This window comes from Oncorhynchus tshawytscha, linkage group LG16 (assembly GCF_018296145.1).
Source record: "Oncorhynchus tshawytscha isolate Ot180627B linkage group LG16, Otsh_v2.0, whole genome shotgun sequence".
Classification (NCBI taxonomy): Eukaryota; Metazoa; Chordata; class Actinopteri; order Salmoniformes; family Salmonidae; genus Oncorhynchus; species Oncorhynchus tshawytscha.
This window is the reverse complement of record NC_056444.1, coordinates 28,698,634-28,714,942: the sequence shown is the minus strand read 5'-3', so window position 1 is coordinate 28,714,942 and position 16,309 is coordinate 28,698,634. Positions and strand designations below refer to the sequence as shown.

At 43.1% G+C, this 16,309-nt stretch overlaps 1 protein-coding gene across 1 annotated transcript in view; it reads left to right on the top strand.

Moving 5' to 3' along the window:
- LOC112253175 (potassium voltage-gated channel subfamily H member 1) overlaps positions 1 to 16,309 on the top strand; it is an 85,318-nt gene that overhangs the window by 23,746 nt on the left and 45,263 nt on the right. The window contains exon 9 of the mRNA XM_024425169.2: positions 1,259 to 1,530. Within this exon, the coding sequence (XP_024280937.2) occupies positions 1,259 to 1,530 (272 nt within the window). The remainder of the gene's footprint in view (positions 1 to 1,258; positions 1,531 to 16,309) is intronic.

Sequence of the window (16,309 nt, the reverse complement as noted above, 5' to 3'; positions counted from 1 at the left end):
TTCAGTGAAATGATGTTGTCACGAGCAGCATTGCAATAGCAACATGCAAGACTTTGCTCTCACAGAGTCACACAAAGTATCTGAGCATGTGCACAGGTTCACTGCACGCTGTTACAACATGGTAGGTACGGGACAAAACAGAGGAGAAGTTTAAGCTCCTGCTTCAACGGTCTTATTTGCGGAAATTGTCCCACTATGCTGTTCACATTGTGCATCTACGTCATATCGCTGAGTCTGCCTTTAATGTGTTATGACAGTACTTTCCAACCCTCTCATCCAGGACCACCAGATGTTGCAGATATTTGCGGTAGCCCTAAACTGGCACACCTGATTTTAACTAGTCAAGCCTTGACGATTAGACAACAAAGATGTAAACCGTCTGGTGGTCCCCAAGGAGAGGGTTGGCAAAACCTGTTATAGGAGTTATTCATGTGATAGGAAGCCATTACGTTGGTACCCTTCAAAATAAACTTTTATCATATTTTGATATATGATCACAGTAGTCAAAACAATCTGACTACTGTATTTGTTAATTGCATATTTCTTCAGTGTTTCTTAATCCATCCCCCTCTGATCCCCAGCTGTGGCATGCTTTTGTTCTACCACACCTAATTGAATTAATCTAGAAGATTAGTTGTGGATTAGTGTTCAAGTTGAATCAGATGTCCTAGCGGTGGATTAGAACAAAAATACAAAACAAAAGGACTTGGGAGACAATGAGTAACAGGGTTGAGAAACAGCACCTTTAAAAACCACCATGCTCTGTAGTGTTGACAATGTCATGTGGGAGAAGTACGTTTCTGTTTCTCACCAGCGTTGACATGCATTATTTTCTTAATCCCCTAAGCAAAGTGAACCAACCTCTGACCTGTGTTGTAGAGGTACCCTTAACCCTAACACTAACACTAAACCTAACCCCTACCCCTAAACATAAACCTATCCCTTCCCTTACCCCTTAACCCTAGCCCCTAAACATAAAGCCTACCACTAAACAGAAACCTATCCCTTCCCATCCCTTCCCATCCCCCTTAAACCTAACCCCTACCCCTAAACATAAACCTAGCCCCTACCCCTTAACCATAACCCCTAAACCTAACTCCTACCCCTAACATGGTTCTTTCTCTTCTCAACCTAACCGGTATCACCTGGTTGGTTGTCTAACTAGGCTTTAACAATAAAGGATACATTTTTTAAAGCAAACTTCCATTGTTCTACCAAGAGTGGCTGAATATCTTTTTATCTTGACTGACTATAACAGGTACAGTATTGGTGACTATGAGGTGATAGACGAGGAAACGGGCATCCTGCGGACAGACAGCTGGCTGTACATGTTGGGGGAGACGGTGGGCTCTCCATACCGCTTCAACGCCAGCGGGACAGGGAAATGGGAGGGCGGCCCCAACAAAGACTCGGTCTACATCACATCTCTATACTTCACCATGACCTCTCTGACCAGTATAGGGTTTGGAAACATCGCCCCTACCACCGATGGAGAGAAGATCTTCGCTGTCGCCATGATGATGATCGGATGTGAGTACATGGGATCTAAGGCAATGTTTCCCAATCCTCTCCTGGAGTACCCCCATCCAGTCCACATATGATGTATTCCAGAATTATCGCCGCTGATTTAACAGATGGGCTTGATGGTTAGGTGACCATTTGAATCAGCTTTGGATTCTGGAATACATTCTGGACTGGCTGGGGGAACTCTGAGAGGTTTGGGAAACAGATCTAAGGGTTAAGGTTCCTTTATGTTTGCTTTTTCCCCTTGTGGTAGCATTCTGAATGAATAAATGATGCTCTCAAGTCTCATGATGTTGTTGTTAGAATTGAATTTATTGATTCTATATAAACAGAACACTGGAGCAACTCGATCTGGTAATATTGTCATGTTCACCCCATCATACATTTGGGCTCCACTGACCCTAAAAGGCCAAGGCAGTCAAAATTCAGTTTTTCCTCAGTTTTGTATCATATTGTACCTCAGCTGATGAAACTAACACTGTAAAAGTCAAATTTGATCGTTGTTATTTCCTGATAGTTGCTTGTTGAAAATGCAATCTTACATAGGAACTTTTAATTAGCAGGTTTTTCATCGGTGGAGTTTTGGCTTGCCTGGTGATGTCACCAGGCGGTATAAATTTAATAGACCAATAACAAAGAGCATTCCAAACCTCTCTGTCAATATTAGCTAGTTTTCACATTTACATCACATTAGGCTCCTCCATCACTTTGGCGCTATTCCCTTCCCCACTCAGACCACTCCCAGTGAGTCCTAGCAAAATTATTGCTTGAGAAATATATATATTTTAATGGAAAACTATTGCAGTAAGGTACTTTATTGTTACCCAGAAATGATTTGATATTGAGATAAAAATGGCTCTATTGGGCCTTTTAAGGTCTCTATTTTGAATTGATTTGACCAACCCATTATATCATGTCCCCTTAAACTGTCTGAATCGATGGCCCTGCACTTCATCCAGCCAGGAAACAGCGAGCACAGCAAACACTCTACTGTCCCCAAAACCATTTTCTGACACTATTTCGCATCATTATATTTGCATCACAACAGCATGAGCATTTGTATGCAAATAACAAATGTTGGCCACTCCTGAGCTCTTTGAAATGTTCATTCAGGGGTGATGAATCATATCATATCTGTCAGTGGTTATGGCAACATTTAGGGAATGATCATCACCTAGCCATCCTTTTTATTCCATCCATCCATTTCGCAAGGCTACGTCTAAAGACAGCCAGAGACTGACACACGCATGCCATATAGGGCACAGACCGTAGACCAGTTATATGGCTGGCTGGCTCTCAGTTGTCTAGGAGTAGCTGCAGCAGGAGAACCAGGAGAAATATACTAGGCAGGATCAATTGAGCCGAGCAATCCCCCTGCAATCACTCACTACCTCCAGCACCGTCTGCCTCAGCTGCTCTTACACTCTGTGTGCGTCCCAAATGGCACCCTATTCCTTACCTAGTGCACTACTTTTGACCAGAGCCCTATGGACCCTGGTCAAAAGTAGTACACTACATAGGGAACAGGGTGTCGTTTGGGACACAGACCCTGTTTCACTCACTACTTTACAGCACCCACTGAACAACAGGTTCAGATGCACTCCCTGCACCTCACCCTCCGTTTCCATGGTGAGAGACAAAGAGGGAGACGGTGAGAGGTACAACGGTTGTACAGGTGCATTTCAATACTGAATTGGTTTCTCTCCTTGTTTCCATTTCATAACCTGCAGAGCTCCAAGGTTGTTTTGTGCACCATTGTGGCATAAATGAAGTCCTAGTAGGGATTCTATACACTTTAACGATGGAGACACAATCCAAGAGTTGGGGTTTGTGTATTGTGAAGGTCATGCTGTAGGTTTTGTTCTGAATAGAAAGAAGCTTGGAAAGGCATCAGAAGATTCAAGTGGAATGACTACTGTATGATTGTATTCAGTTTAAACCCTGACAGACTATTTCATTATTCGCTATAAAAATGTCAGACTCGGCATGATTCTATTTTTACCAACTGCTGTGATTTGTTATTGGCAGCAGCCGAAGATCACATCATTGACAGGGGAATTATACAGCTGTCTTGTCACTATAGTAACGGTTTGCCCTGAGCATTATAGGGTTTTTGACAACTGTCTGTAAATTGTCTTCAAAGAAAGACAGCTGTTGGCTGATTCCATTTAAAGCAGAATCACTGACAGAGCAGTGGTGTTATAACAAGTCCTGATGGAGAGATTCAGATGAAACAGGGACAAAGGTATTAACACACACAATGTACTTAAAAAGATTAGGACTTTCGGATGCCTTGGATTGGTGACTCTTTACTGTAGGTGTCCTGTCTTTATGTGTTATGTAGCTGTTATAAAGTATTATGAATGCATTCATAAGGCCCCCTATAGTAAAGTGCTACCAATCTTAGGCATTCTAAAATATTTTGAAGTACATTATGTGTGTTAATACCTTTGTCCCTGTTTCATCTGAATCTCTCCATCAGGACTTGTTATAACACCACTGCTCTGTCAGTGATTCTGTTTATTGGTTTATTCAGATACCCATTAGCTTTTGCCAAAGCAGCAGCCATTCTTCCTGGGGATGCATGTTTAATGTATAGTACAGGTACGGTATATTTTGTAGACTGTGTAATCACTTTTTGTGGCTAGTTGCAGTTTCTGAATATGAACATTAGCATATTATTGTCACATCATATGGAATATTGATTTGCTGATGCATTCATATACCCAGAGGGACAATGACGTGGCTGTTGCATTGATGACACACACACACACACTCTCTCTCTCACACACACACACACACACACACACACACACACACACACACACACTCACACACACACACACACACACACACACACACACACACACACACACACACACACACACACACTCACACACACTCTCTCTCTATCTCTATCTATCTATCGCAGAAGTACTTATTAGGTTCTCACTGCCAAGAGAATGGTACAGTAACACACACAAAGAGCAGAGCAGGTCTCTTTCCACTGCCTTTGATCCCGTGCCATACAGAGCTCCAGGTGTTACCTTCCATCCTGTCCAAGCACCCCTAGTAACATGGCTCCAGGTGTTACCTTCCATCCTGTCCAGGCACCCCTAGTAACATGGCTCCAGATGTTACCTTCCATCCTGTCCAAGCACCCCTAGTAACATGGCTCCAGGTGTTACCTTCCATCCTGACCAAGCACCCCTAGTAACATGGCTCCAGGTGTTACCTTCCATCGTGTCCAAGCACCCCTAGTAACATGGCTCCAGGTGTTACCTTCCATCCTGTCCAAGCACCCCTAGTAACATGGCTCCAGGTGTTACCTTCCATCCTGTCCAGGCACCCCTAGTAACATGGCTCCAGGTGTTACCTTCCATCCTGTCCAAGCACCCCTAGTAACATGGCTCCAGGTGTTACCTTCCATCCTGTCCAAGCACCCCTAGTAACATGGCTCCAGGTGTTACCTTCCATCCTGACCAAGCACCCCTAGTAACATGGCTCCAGGTGTTACCTTCCATCCTGTCCAAGCACCCTAGTAACATGGCTCCAGGTGTTACCTTCCATCCTGTCCAAGCACCCCTAGTAACATGGCTCCAGGTGTTACCTTCCATCCTGTCCAGGCACCCCTAGTAACATGGCTCCAGGTGTTACCTTCCATCCTGTCCAAGCACCCCTAGTAACATGGCTCCAGGTGTTACCTTCCATCCTGACCAAGCACCCCTAGTAACATGGCTCCAGGTGTGACCTTCCATCCTGTCCAAGCACCCCTAGTAACATGGCTCCAGGTGTGACCTTCCATCCTGTCCAAGCACCCCTAGTAACATGGCTCCAGGTGTTACCTTCCATCCTGTCCAAGCACCCCTAGTAACATGGCTCCAGGTGTGACCTTCCATCCTGTCCAAGCACCCCTAGTAACATGGCTCCAGATGTTACCTTCCATCCTGACCAAGCACCCCTAGTAACAAGGCTCCAGGTGTTACCTTCCATCCTGTCCAAGCACCCCTAGTAACATGGCTCCAGGTGTTACCTTCCATCCTGTCCAAGCACCCCTAGTAACATGGCTCCAGGTGTTACCTTCCATCCTGTCCAAGCACCCCTAGTAACATGGCTCCAGGTGTTACCTTCCATCCTGGCCAAGCACTAGTAACATGGCTCCAGGTAGACCTTCCATCCTGTCCAAGCACCCCTAGTAACATGGCTCCAGATGTTACCTTCCATCCTATCCAAGCACCCCTAGTAACATGGCTCCAGGTGTTACCTTCCATCCTATCCAAGCACCCCTAGTAACATGTCTCCAGGTGTGACCTTCCATCCTGTCCAAGCACCCCTAGTAACATGGCTCCAGGTGTTACCTTCCATCCTGGCCAAGCACCCCTAGTAACATGGCTCCAGATGTTACCTTCCATCCTGACCAAGCACCCCTAGTAACATGGCTCCAGGTGTTACCTTCCATCCTGTCCAAACACCCCTAGTAACATGGCTCCAGGTGTTACCTTCCATCCTGTCCAAGCACCCCTAGTAACATGGCTCCAGGTGTTACCTTCCATCCTGTCCAAGCACCCCTAGTAACATGGCTCCAGATGTTACCTTCCATCCTGTCCAAGCACCCCTAGTAACATGGCTCCAGATGTTACCTTCCATCCTGTCCAAGCACCCCTAGTAACATGGCTCCAGATGTTACCTTCCATCCTGTCCAAGCACCCCTAGTAACATGGCTCCAGGTGTTACCTTCCATCCTGGCCAAGCACCCCTAGTAACATGGCTCCAGGTGTTACCTTCCATCCTGGCCAAGCACCCCTAGTAACATGGCTCCAGGTGTTACCTTCCATCCTGGCCAAGCACCCCTAGTAACATGGCTCCAGGTGTTACCTTCCATCCTGGCCAAGCACCCCTAGTAACATGGCTCCAGGTGTTACCTTTCATCCTGTCCAAGCACCCCTAGTAACATGGCTCCAGATGTTACCTTTCATCCTGTCCAAGCACCCCTAGTAACATGGCTCCAGATGTTACTTTCCATCCTGTCCAAGCACCCCTAGTAACATGGCTCCAGATGTTACCTTCCATCCTGTCCAAGCACCCCTAGTAACATGACTCCAGGTGTGACCTTCCATCCTGTCCAGAGAGAGAGAGCGTGAGAGAGAGAAACTATTTGAGGTTTATAATTTCCACTTTGAAATTTCAGACTTGATTTTCCCTTACAAAAAATGTATCCTCATGTAGCAAACTGGGGCAAATGAAGATCCTACATCTGTATCTGTCCACTAAGAAGTTAGGGAGTCTACAGTAGAGAGGAGAGAGAGAGCTCTAGTCTACAGTAGAGGAGAGAGAGAGAGCTCTAGTCTACAGTAAAGAGAAAGCTCTATTCTACAGTAGAGAGGAGAGAGAGAGCTATAGTCTACAGTAAAGAGAAGAGAAAGCTCTATTCTACAGTAGAGAGAAGAGAGAGAGTTCTAGTATACAGTAGAGAGAAGAGAGAGAGAGCTACAGTAGAGAGGAGAGAGAGTTCTAGTATACAGTAGAGAGAAGAGAGAGAGCTACAGTAGAGAGGAGCACTGGAGTCACATGGACCTGTGTAGTATCTGATCATCTTCAAAGGCAGCAGTGACAATGTAATGATATAATATTCTGTCACATATGCTTCACATTGCAGACAGCATGCAGGACATTTTTTATCTTTATTTATGCAGGGAAGTCCCATTGAGCCCTGCTTCAAATCCTCTGTCAGAATACTATTTTATAGCAAATTAACGGACAAAGGATTTTTAAAGTTGCCGTGGGGACTTTTTCGCTAAGAATGGCTCAACATTTTGTTTGACAATAAGGTTTATCGCACCAATATGAGCCAATTTCATATTTGTGCAATTAATGATAGGGATGGTATGGACACAATTTTACAGTAACAGTTTTGCTTTGGAAAGCTACATTGAGTAAGACTATGAATACCCTCTTCATACTGCATTCTAGGCACATTTGTGTGTGTGAATGCAAGCACTATAGGGGGGATTGGGGTAAGTTGAGCCATTCTTTGCATTCAGCATCACTCCATCGAGAGAAATGTAGTATTCGTTCTAACAAAGATATCTCCATATATTTCCGGATGTTGTGTATTCCTGGAAATAATCAGAATGTATGTAAACATTACAGTTTTGAAAACATAGCTTGTCCCAAAAAAAGTGGGTTCTTGGCACAACTTACCCTAGGTATGGAGTAAGGTGAGTCACAGGACAGGGTTAGTTAAGCTACCTAAAAGTTTCTGCACTGAATGAAATATTACCACTACTTTTTAAAAACCATGCATATCTTTATTTCCCAAACATAATTCATCACATGCATATTTTAACACAGGCTTTACACCTAACAAACACTGTGTACGCTTTTAGCATAGGCCAGGCGCTGTGGTTACCTCATATTCCAGCAATAATGCCTTGTATTACTCCTGGGAAGAAGACACTTCAGTTTGCTCAACTTACCATTGGCTCAACAATAAGAAAATAAAAATATATCCCTTTTTCTCCCCAATTTCGTGATATCCAGTTGGTAATCAGTTTTGTCCCATCGCTGCAAGTAATCAGTTTTGTCCCATCGCTGCAACTTCCGTATGGACTCGGGAGAGGCGAAGATCGAGAGCCGTGCATTTTCCGAAACACGACCCTGCCATGCCGCACTTCTCACTTAACCCGGAAACCAGCCGCACCAATGTATTGAAGGAAACACCGTACACCGGGCGACCGTGTCAGCATGCATTGCGCCCGGGCCCACCACAGGAGTCGCTAGAGAGTGATGGGACAAGGACAACCCGGCCGGCCAAACCCTCCCCTAACCAGGACGACGCTGGGCCTATTGTGTGCCACCTCATGGGCATCCCTGTCACAGCCAACTGCGAAACAGCCTGGGATCGAACCAGGATCTGTAGTGACGCAGCTAGCATTGCGATGCAGTGCCTTAGACCGCTGTGCCACTCGGGAGGCCCCCAAAGCAAACATTTAGACTATATTAGCCCACACAGCTAGAAGGATGCACTTTCTTGCTAGGTTTAGGACCTCATGATGAAATGTATAGAGACCCTATCTGATGTATTGAACAGTCTTTAAATGATCTACTTTGGTTTAGATATAAGCATCATGAAACCTCAAACAATAAATTCATTTGACTTTGTGAAAATAATTTGGACCTTACATTTTCCATCTGGTTGCTTCTTTTATGGACTCCATGAAATGATGACCTCTTCCTAAATATTTGGTCAAAATATACATTTTGTGTATTGTGTCCTAGAAACAAAGGTGGCTCAACTTACCCCTTTGAAACAACTTACCCCACTCTCCCCTATACAATGTCTGTTTTTTGTTGTTTTATATACATCATTACGGAAAATGATGGTATTGTATATCTGCAGTATCCTATACATCAGTGTTTAGATAGAAACACAGTGACTGGAGTGTCTCAGGAGATAAGTTATGTCTGCTGTCATAGATCATAGTGACAACACTTTATCACTGCGTCCTGTGATGAAACTGATGCTTTTGCACATACACAAATACACACACTTGGCAGATAGGTAAAATCAATACAAACCAGTGTAGCTGCACTCTAAAGTGGGGAGAGAAATGTAATTTAAACTGTGTTAACTGCTATCTCCTGCTACAATGATGGGAAACTCAATTTCAACATGGCACCCATTTCAGGCGATAATTTTGTTGTGGTCCCTCTGGCCTCAAATAGAGTACTTTGTCAAATACTGTTGGCATTGCAGAATGTTATAGGTGGTGTTTGGTTTGGAAAACAGGAGCATCAATGTCTCAAAGCTATCATCTTCCAGAAAATTGCCACAGCTATAATAAGCTGTTAAATTAGCTCAATTGTTCATTGTGTAATCATTACATTAATTTACATGGTGTAAAGAAAATATTTCTGCAGCTCTTCTTATGACAGCCTTATTACTCAATGAGACACCCTTCACACTCTACTCTGAAGAAACACGGTTTGGATTCCTATTTCTTTGGAAAGGAATAAGCATGAAATTCAAACAGATTTTTACACAGAAATCTGACCAAACCCTCCATTTGCCCTTGTAGTAGAACCAATGAGTAAGGCATACGATTATTGTTATTTTGCAGAAAGCAGAGATTGGAACTAAAGCATAGAAAGTTTGTATGTGTGTAAGAGAGAGAGCTGACCTTTTTCAATCAGATGCAGTTCTATCAACCTAAGCAGTCTTGTTAAACCTTGTTAGTTCGCCATAGTCTTTCTGACAGCCCACAGAAAGGCTTCCCTGCTAAAGCTGCACAAAGCCTGTTGAAAAAGTAAACTCTTTGTATTATGAATCTGTAGAGCTAGAGTGGGGTCCCAAATTATTGTCACCCTCGATGATGATGAGCAAAAATTACTGTATTAAATAAATCATTAAAATAATAATAATAGGTCAGAAATAGATTTTGTTTAACAAGTGATTTTTTAAAATGTTTTTAAATCAAATCAAATGTATTTATATAGCCCTTCGTACATCAGCTGATATCTCAAAGTGCTGTACAGAAACCCAGCCTAAAACCCCAAACAGCAAGCAATGCAGGTGTAGAAGCACGGTGGCTAGGAAAAACTCCCTAGAAAGGCCAAAACCTAGGAAGAAACTTAGAGAGGAACCAGGATATGTGGGGTGGCCAGTCCTCTTCTGGCTGTGCCGGGTGGAGATTATAACAGAACATGGCCAAGATGTTCAAATGTTCATAAATGACCAGCATGGTCGAATAATAATAAGGCAGAAAAGCTGAAACTGGAGCAGCAGCACGGTCAGATGGACTGGGGACAGCAAGGAGTCATCATGTCAGGTAGTCCTGGGGCATGGTCCTAGGGCCATGGGGTCAAATTATTGACACCCCTTATGAAGATAATGGCACTGAGCCTTTTTCTAAAATCTTTTATGAGTTGGGAGATATCTTAGACCAATTCTCCATACAGAATCCTTCTAGACCCTCCTCCTGCACTTATGGACTGCCCTCTTCAATTCAAACCTCAGGTCTTCAATGGGTTTCAAGTCCGGAGACCTGATGTAGATTTTTATGGCCAATTAACCAATTATTTCTGGATTTTGATGTGTGCTTGGGGTTATTGTCTTGCTGGAAGATTCACTTGTGGCCAAGTTCCAGCTTCCTGGCAGAGGCAACCAGGTTTTTGGCAAAAATATCCTGGTACTGGGTAAAGCTCATGATTTCGTTGAACTCAACACCGGCCTCAGGACCAGTGGAAGTAAAAATAGCCCCATAACATCAAAGATCCACCAACATATTTTACAGTAGTTATGGGGATATTTTCTGCTCATGCGTTCTCATTTCGACACCAAACCCACCACTGGTGTGCGTGGCCAAAGAGCTCTATTTTCACGTCATCTAACAAATGTTAACACCTGTAGTGTTATTGGCACTTGGATTGAAACTGGTGCTTTGGTCAGATGACATGAAAACAGAGCTCTGGACTGTCAGATCAGAGTAAATAGGCATTTTAACATCATAGATTTAGCCAGTGGTAACTTGTAGAATGGACACCGGCTGGAAGGTGGTTTTAACCAATCAGCATTAAGGATTTGACCCACCTGTTGTATAATGCTTAATAAATTAACACAGATGTCATGAGTATCTGTGCATTTTTCAGCAATTAAAGTGTAGCTGTCACGCCCTGGTCTTAGTATTTTGTGTTTTCTATATTTATTTGGTCAGGCCAGGGTGTGACATGGGTTTATTTTGTGTTGTGTTTATTTATGGGGGTTTTTCGTAGGTTTTGGGATTGTGGCTTAGTGGGGTGTTCTAGCAAAGTCTATGGTTGCCTGAGGCGGTTCTCAATCAGAGGCAGGTGATTCTCGTTGTCTCTGATTGGGAACCATATTTAGGCAGCCATATTCTTTGAGTGTTTTGTGGGTGATTGTTCCTGTCTCTGTGTTATTGTCACCAGATAGGCTGTATAGGTTTTCACGGTCCGTTTCTTGTTTTTGTATTGTCGTGTTTCTGTCGTCATTAAACATGTATCGTATTAACCACGCTGCATTTTGGTCCGACTCTCTTTCGACGGAAGAAAACCGTAACAGTAGCTATGCAGATTAAAATATGATTTAATTTGTTGAATTCCTGCAGAATACCGTTACTGCATTCTTAACTGTTGATACATTAAATATTCTAGTGGTGATCTATAAGCTAACAGGGGAATGATCGGTTATTCTAAAAATTCCAAATGCTGGAACATGCGTATGACATTCACAGGTTGATTTATAAAGGCTGAAACATAAGGTGTTGTAATTCCGCAATATCCACCCCTCCAAAATAAAAACCTGGAGACATGTATTCATGTAGAATCCCTGATTCCAGTTGTTGAAGACATCCATACTGATTGGAGACCTTTTAGTTCAATGTTTTTCAACCTCCGGTCTGTAGACTGACACCAATCCCTCATAGTTAGCTAACACTGATTGAATTTAAAAGTAAGCCCTGAAAGAAGGAAGTACCACATCTTGCCTGTCCCTGGTGGACAAAAAGTTTGAGAAACACCGCTTTAGACTGTGCAGGAAAAGGTTGAACTACCAAAGGTTGTAAAACTGAGTCATTTGATATCCATGTAGTGACCTAAAGGCTTGTCATGCAACATAGACCATGATACTGATAGACAGGCACGGTCAGAAGAGCTCTGCGTTTCTGTCACCACCTCTAAAGCTCTGTTTCCTGTTTCCTCTATGCGCACATGCACACACGCAAGCAAAACTGCCACCCTGTCACTAATGCCGCATAAACACTTCCTCACAAACTGCATGTTTGTCACTTTGGTTCTTGACTCTTCTTTTCTATGTTTGTCCTCAAAGATGCAGGATACCTCTGTCTGAACCTTCAGTGAATCTTTGATACATTTACAGATCAACAAGCTTTGATAACTTGACTTAAAGGATGTATTTCAGCTACTTACAATTACGTAGGCTGACACATTTTAGCACGTTTCTAATACTGGATCAATTCCTGGATCAATTCCTGAAGTCTGCCATCTGTTAACTTTAAGCTTTTCTCCTTAAATGTGTAATATTCTTCTCTGTGAAGCTAACTTTCTTGGACTCTTCCCAACAAACCGGGAACATTAGCTAAGATTCCCATTTAAGTTATAGTTAGATCGTAACGTTAGATAAAATCCTAACATTAGCATGGTAACATTTGATATAGATTTTTTTTGTCTTCATTTAAATATCCTTGGAATGTTTTCCTTACATTCACTAAAATGTTAGGCACAACATCTGCAACAACCACCACAGAACATTCCCCAAAAGTTAGGTTTCCAGTTAATATTAACAAAACAAATCAAAGTTTATTTGTCACGTGCGCCGAATACAACAGGTGTCAACCTTACAGTAAAATGCTTACTTACAGGCTCTAACCAACAGTGCAATTTCTAAGTTAAAAATAAGGTATTAGGTGAACACTAGATAAGTAAAGAAATAAAAACAACAGTAAAAATACAGTGAAAAATAACAGTAGCGAGGCTATATACAGGCACCGGTTAGTCGGGCTGATTGAGGTAATATGTACATGTAGATATGATGGCAGGTAGCTTAGCCCCAGTGAAGTACGGGGCCGTATGCACTACCCTCTGTAGTTCCTTGCGATCGGAGGCCGAGCAGTTGCCGCACCAGGCAATGATGCAACCAGTCAGGATGCTCTCGATGGTGCAGCTGTAGAACCTTTTGAGGATCTGAGGACCCATGCCAAATCTTTTCAGTCTCCTGAGGGGGAATAGGTTTTGCTGTGCCCTCTTCACAACTGTCTTGGTGTGTTTGGACCATTGTAGTTTGTTGGTGATGTGGACACCAAGGAACCTGATGCTCTCAACCTGCTCCACTACAGCCCTGTCGATGAGAATGGGGACATGCTCGGTGCTCCTTTTCCTGTAATCCACAATCATCTCCTTAGTCTTGGTTACATTGAGGGATAAGTTGTTATTCTGGCACCACACAGCCAGGTCTCTGACCTCCCTATAGTCTCGTAGTTGTCGGTGATCAGGCCTACCATTGTTGTTTCGTCTATAAACTTCATGATGGTGTTGGAGTCGTGCCTGGCCATGCAGTCGTGGGTGAACAGGAGGGGACTGAGGACGCACCACTGAGGGGCTCCAGTGTTGAGGATCAGCGTGGCAGATGTGTTGTTACCTACCTTCACCACCTGGGGGCGGCCCGTCAGGAAGTCCAGGATCCAGTTGTAGAGGGAGGTGTTTAGTCCCAGGATCCTTAGCTTAGTAATAACACAATGTACCAGTAATGTTTTCCTTACATTCACTAAACTTTTAGGCACAACATCTGTAAACTACCACAGAACATTCCCCAAAAGTTCTCATTAGGTTTCCAGGTAATATAATAACACAATTTACCAGTAAGGTTTGGAAAGACACATGCCTGTCTATATAAGGTCTCACAGTTGACAATGCATGTCAGAGCAAAAACCAAGCCATGACGTTGAAGGAATTGTCCGTAGAGCTCAGAGAGGATTGTGTCGACGCACAGATCTGGGGAAGAGTTCAAAAATATTTCTGCAGCATTGAAGATCCCAAAGAACACAGGTCTCCATCATTCTTAAATGGAAGAAGTTTGGAACTGCCAAGACTTCCTAGAGCTGACTGCCCGGCCAAACTGAGCAATCAAGGGAGAAGGGCCTTGGTCAGGGAGGTGACAGAGCTCCAGCGTTCCTTTGTGGAGATGGGAGAAACTTCCAGGAGGACAACAATCTCTGCACCATTGCACCAATCAGGCCTTTATGATAGACTGGCCAGACGGAAGCCATTCCTCAGTAAAAGGCACCTGACAGCCCGCTTGGAGTTTGCCAAAAGGTACCTAAAAACTCTCAGACCATGATAAACCAAGATTCTCTGGTCTGATGAAATAAAGACTGGCCTGAATGCCAAGTGTTACGTCTGGAGCAAACCTGTCACCATCCATATGGTGAAGCATGGTGGTGGCAGCAGCATACTGTGGGGAGGTTTTTCAGAGGCAGGGACTGGGAGAGTAGTGAGGATCGAAGGAAAGATTAACTGTGCAAAGTACAGAGAGATCCTTGAGGAAAACCTGCTCCAGAGCACTCAGGACCTCAGACTGGGGCGAAGGTTCACCTTCCAACAGGACAACGACCCTAAGCACACAGCCAAGACAAAGCAGGAGTGGATTTGGGACAAGTCTGTAAATGGTCTGCCTGGTGGCAAAGAGAATAAAATAGCTGGCTTGGGAACCAGACATTGGAGGTTCAAACCCCACATGTGCACTTTGTCAACATATGAAGTGGAAACAATATGGTTATCTGTTTTATTTAAATGCTGTTCAAATGTACTATTAATGAAATGAAAATGCCATGTGTCTCTATATTACCTTCAAATGTGAATTGCCATTAAATCTGGAGAGAAACAATGGGGATGTATGTATTCCAATCTGCTTTAAGGAGCTACAGCTGAGCATGTTGTGGTAATATTAGGTAATAATTTCAAGAACATTTAGAAAATGTTAAATTGTTAAAGTACCTGAGGACAGGCAAAACAAGGTAAAATGCACTGGAGTGTATTCATGGATGCAAAGGGAAGCCAGGCTTCTCCGGGAAATGTACTAATTATTTTATGTTTTTTTGTCTCTGAGTTTAATTATTTACATTCGCAAGAGGCTGAATGTACCTCACAGGAGAAAGCATCCATGTGAGAAAAACAGATCCCCTGTAACGGTTTTCATATAGTGGTGATGAAGGAGAGTCGGACCAAACTGCAGCGTGTCGATTGCGATCCATGTTTAATATAACAAAGAAACACGAACTTACAAAAAACAATAAACGAAACCGAAACAGCCTATCTGGTGCAAACTAACAAAGAGTACACATAGGACACTAAGGACAATCACCCACGACAAACTCAAAGAATATGGCTGCCTAAATATGGTTCCCAATCAGAGACAACGATAAGCACCTGCCTCTGATTGAGAACCACTCCAGACAGCCATAGACCTTGCTAGACAACCCACTAAGCTACAATCCCAATACCACCACCAAAACCCCAAGACAAACACACCACAATTACAAAACCCCCATGCCACACCCTGGCCTGACCAAATACATAAAGATAAACACAAAGTACTTTGACTAGGGCGTGACATCCCCTCTGTATTTGTAGCCCATCTATCTGATTCTGTCTGGTCAAAAGTAGTATGACATTGTTGTCGCCAGTAGCAAAGAAACATTGTAGAATCATCCACGCAACTGGACAGTTTTTGTGTTTTGAGAACGTATCTTTTGTGATGTCCCCACAATGTTGTCACCAGACTGTACCCACAACACAATGAAACATTCTGGGAACCATTAAATAACAGGCTAAATGTGTTCTAGGTAGGGCTGTGACGGTCATTACATTTTGTGTGGTTATTGTCATTCAAAAGTCTGGTATCATGGTTCAGGTAATTGACCGTTAATGAACATAAACACGTTTAGCATCTCCAGGCATACAAGCAGCTGATGTGCACCTTTTGGAACGTCTACATTTCAATAAAAGTATAATAAATACATTTAATATATACCATCACAATACATCCATTATTGATTTCAGTCAGGTTTAAAGAAACATGATATGAAGAAAATGTATTTCAGAAGAACAGAATGAGTTGGTCTACTGTTAGTTATCTGGCTATGCTCCATACCATAGGCTGTAGGCTTGTTCATTTAGCTGACAATATATTCTTAAGTCCCATGCAATTATTTTATATAATTTCATAGTAATAAGAATAGAATTGAACTGAGCT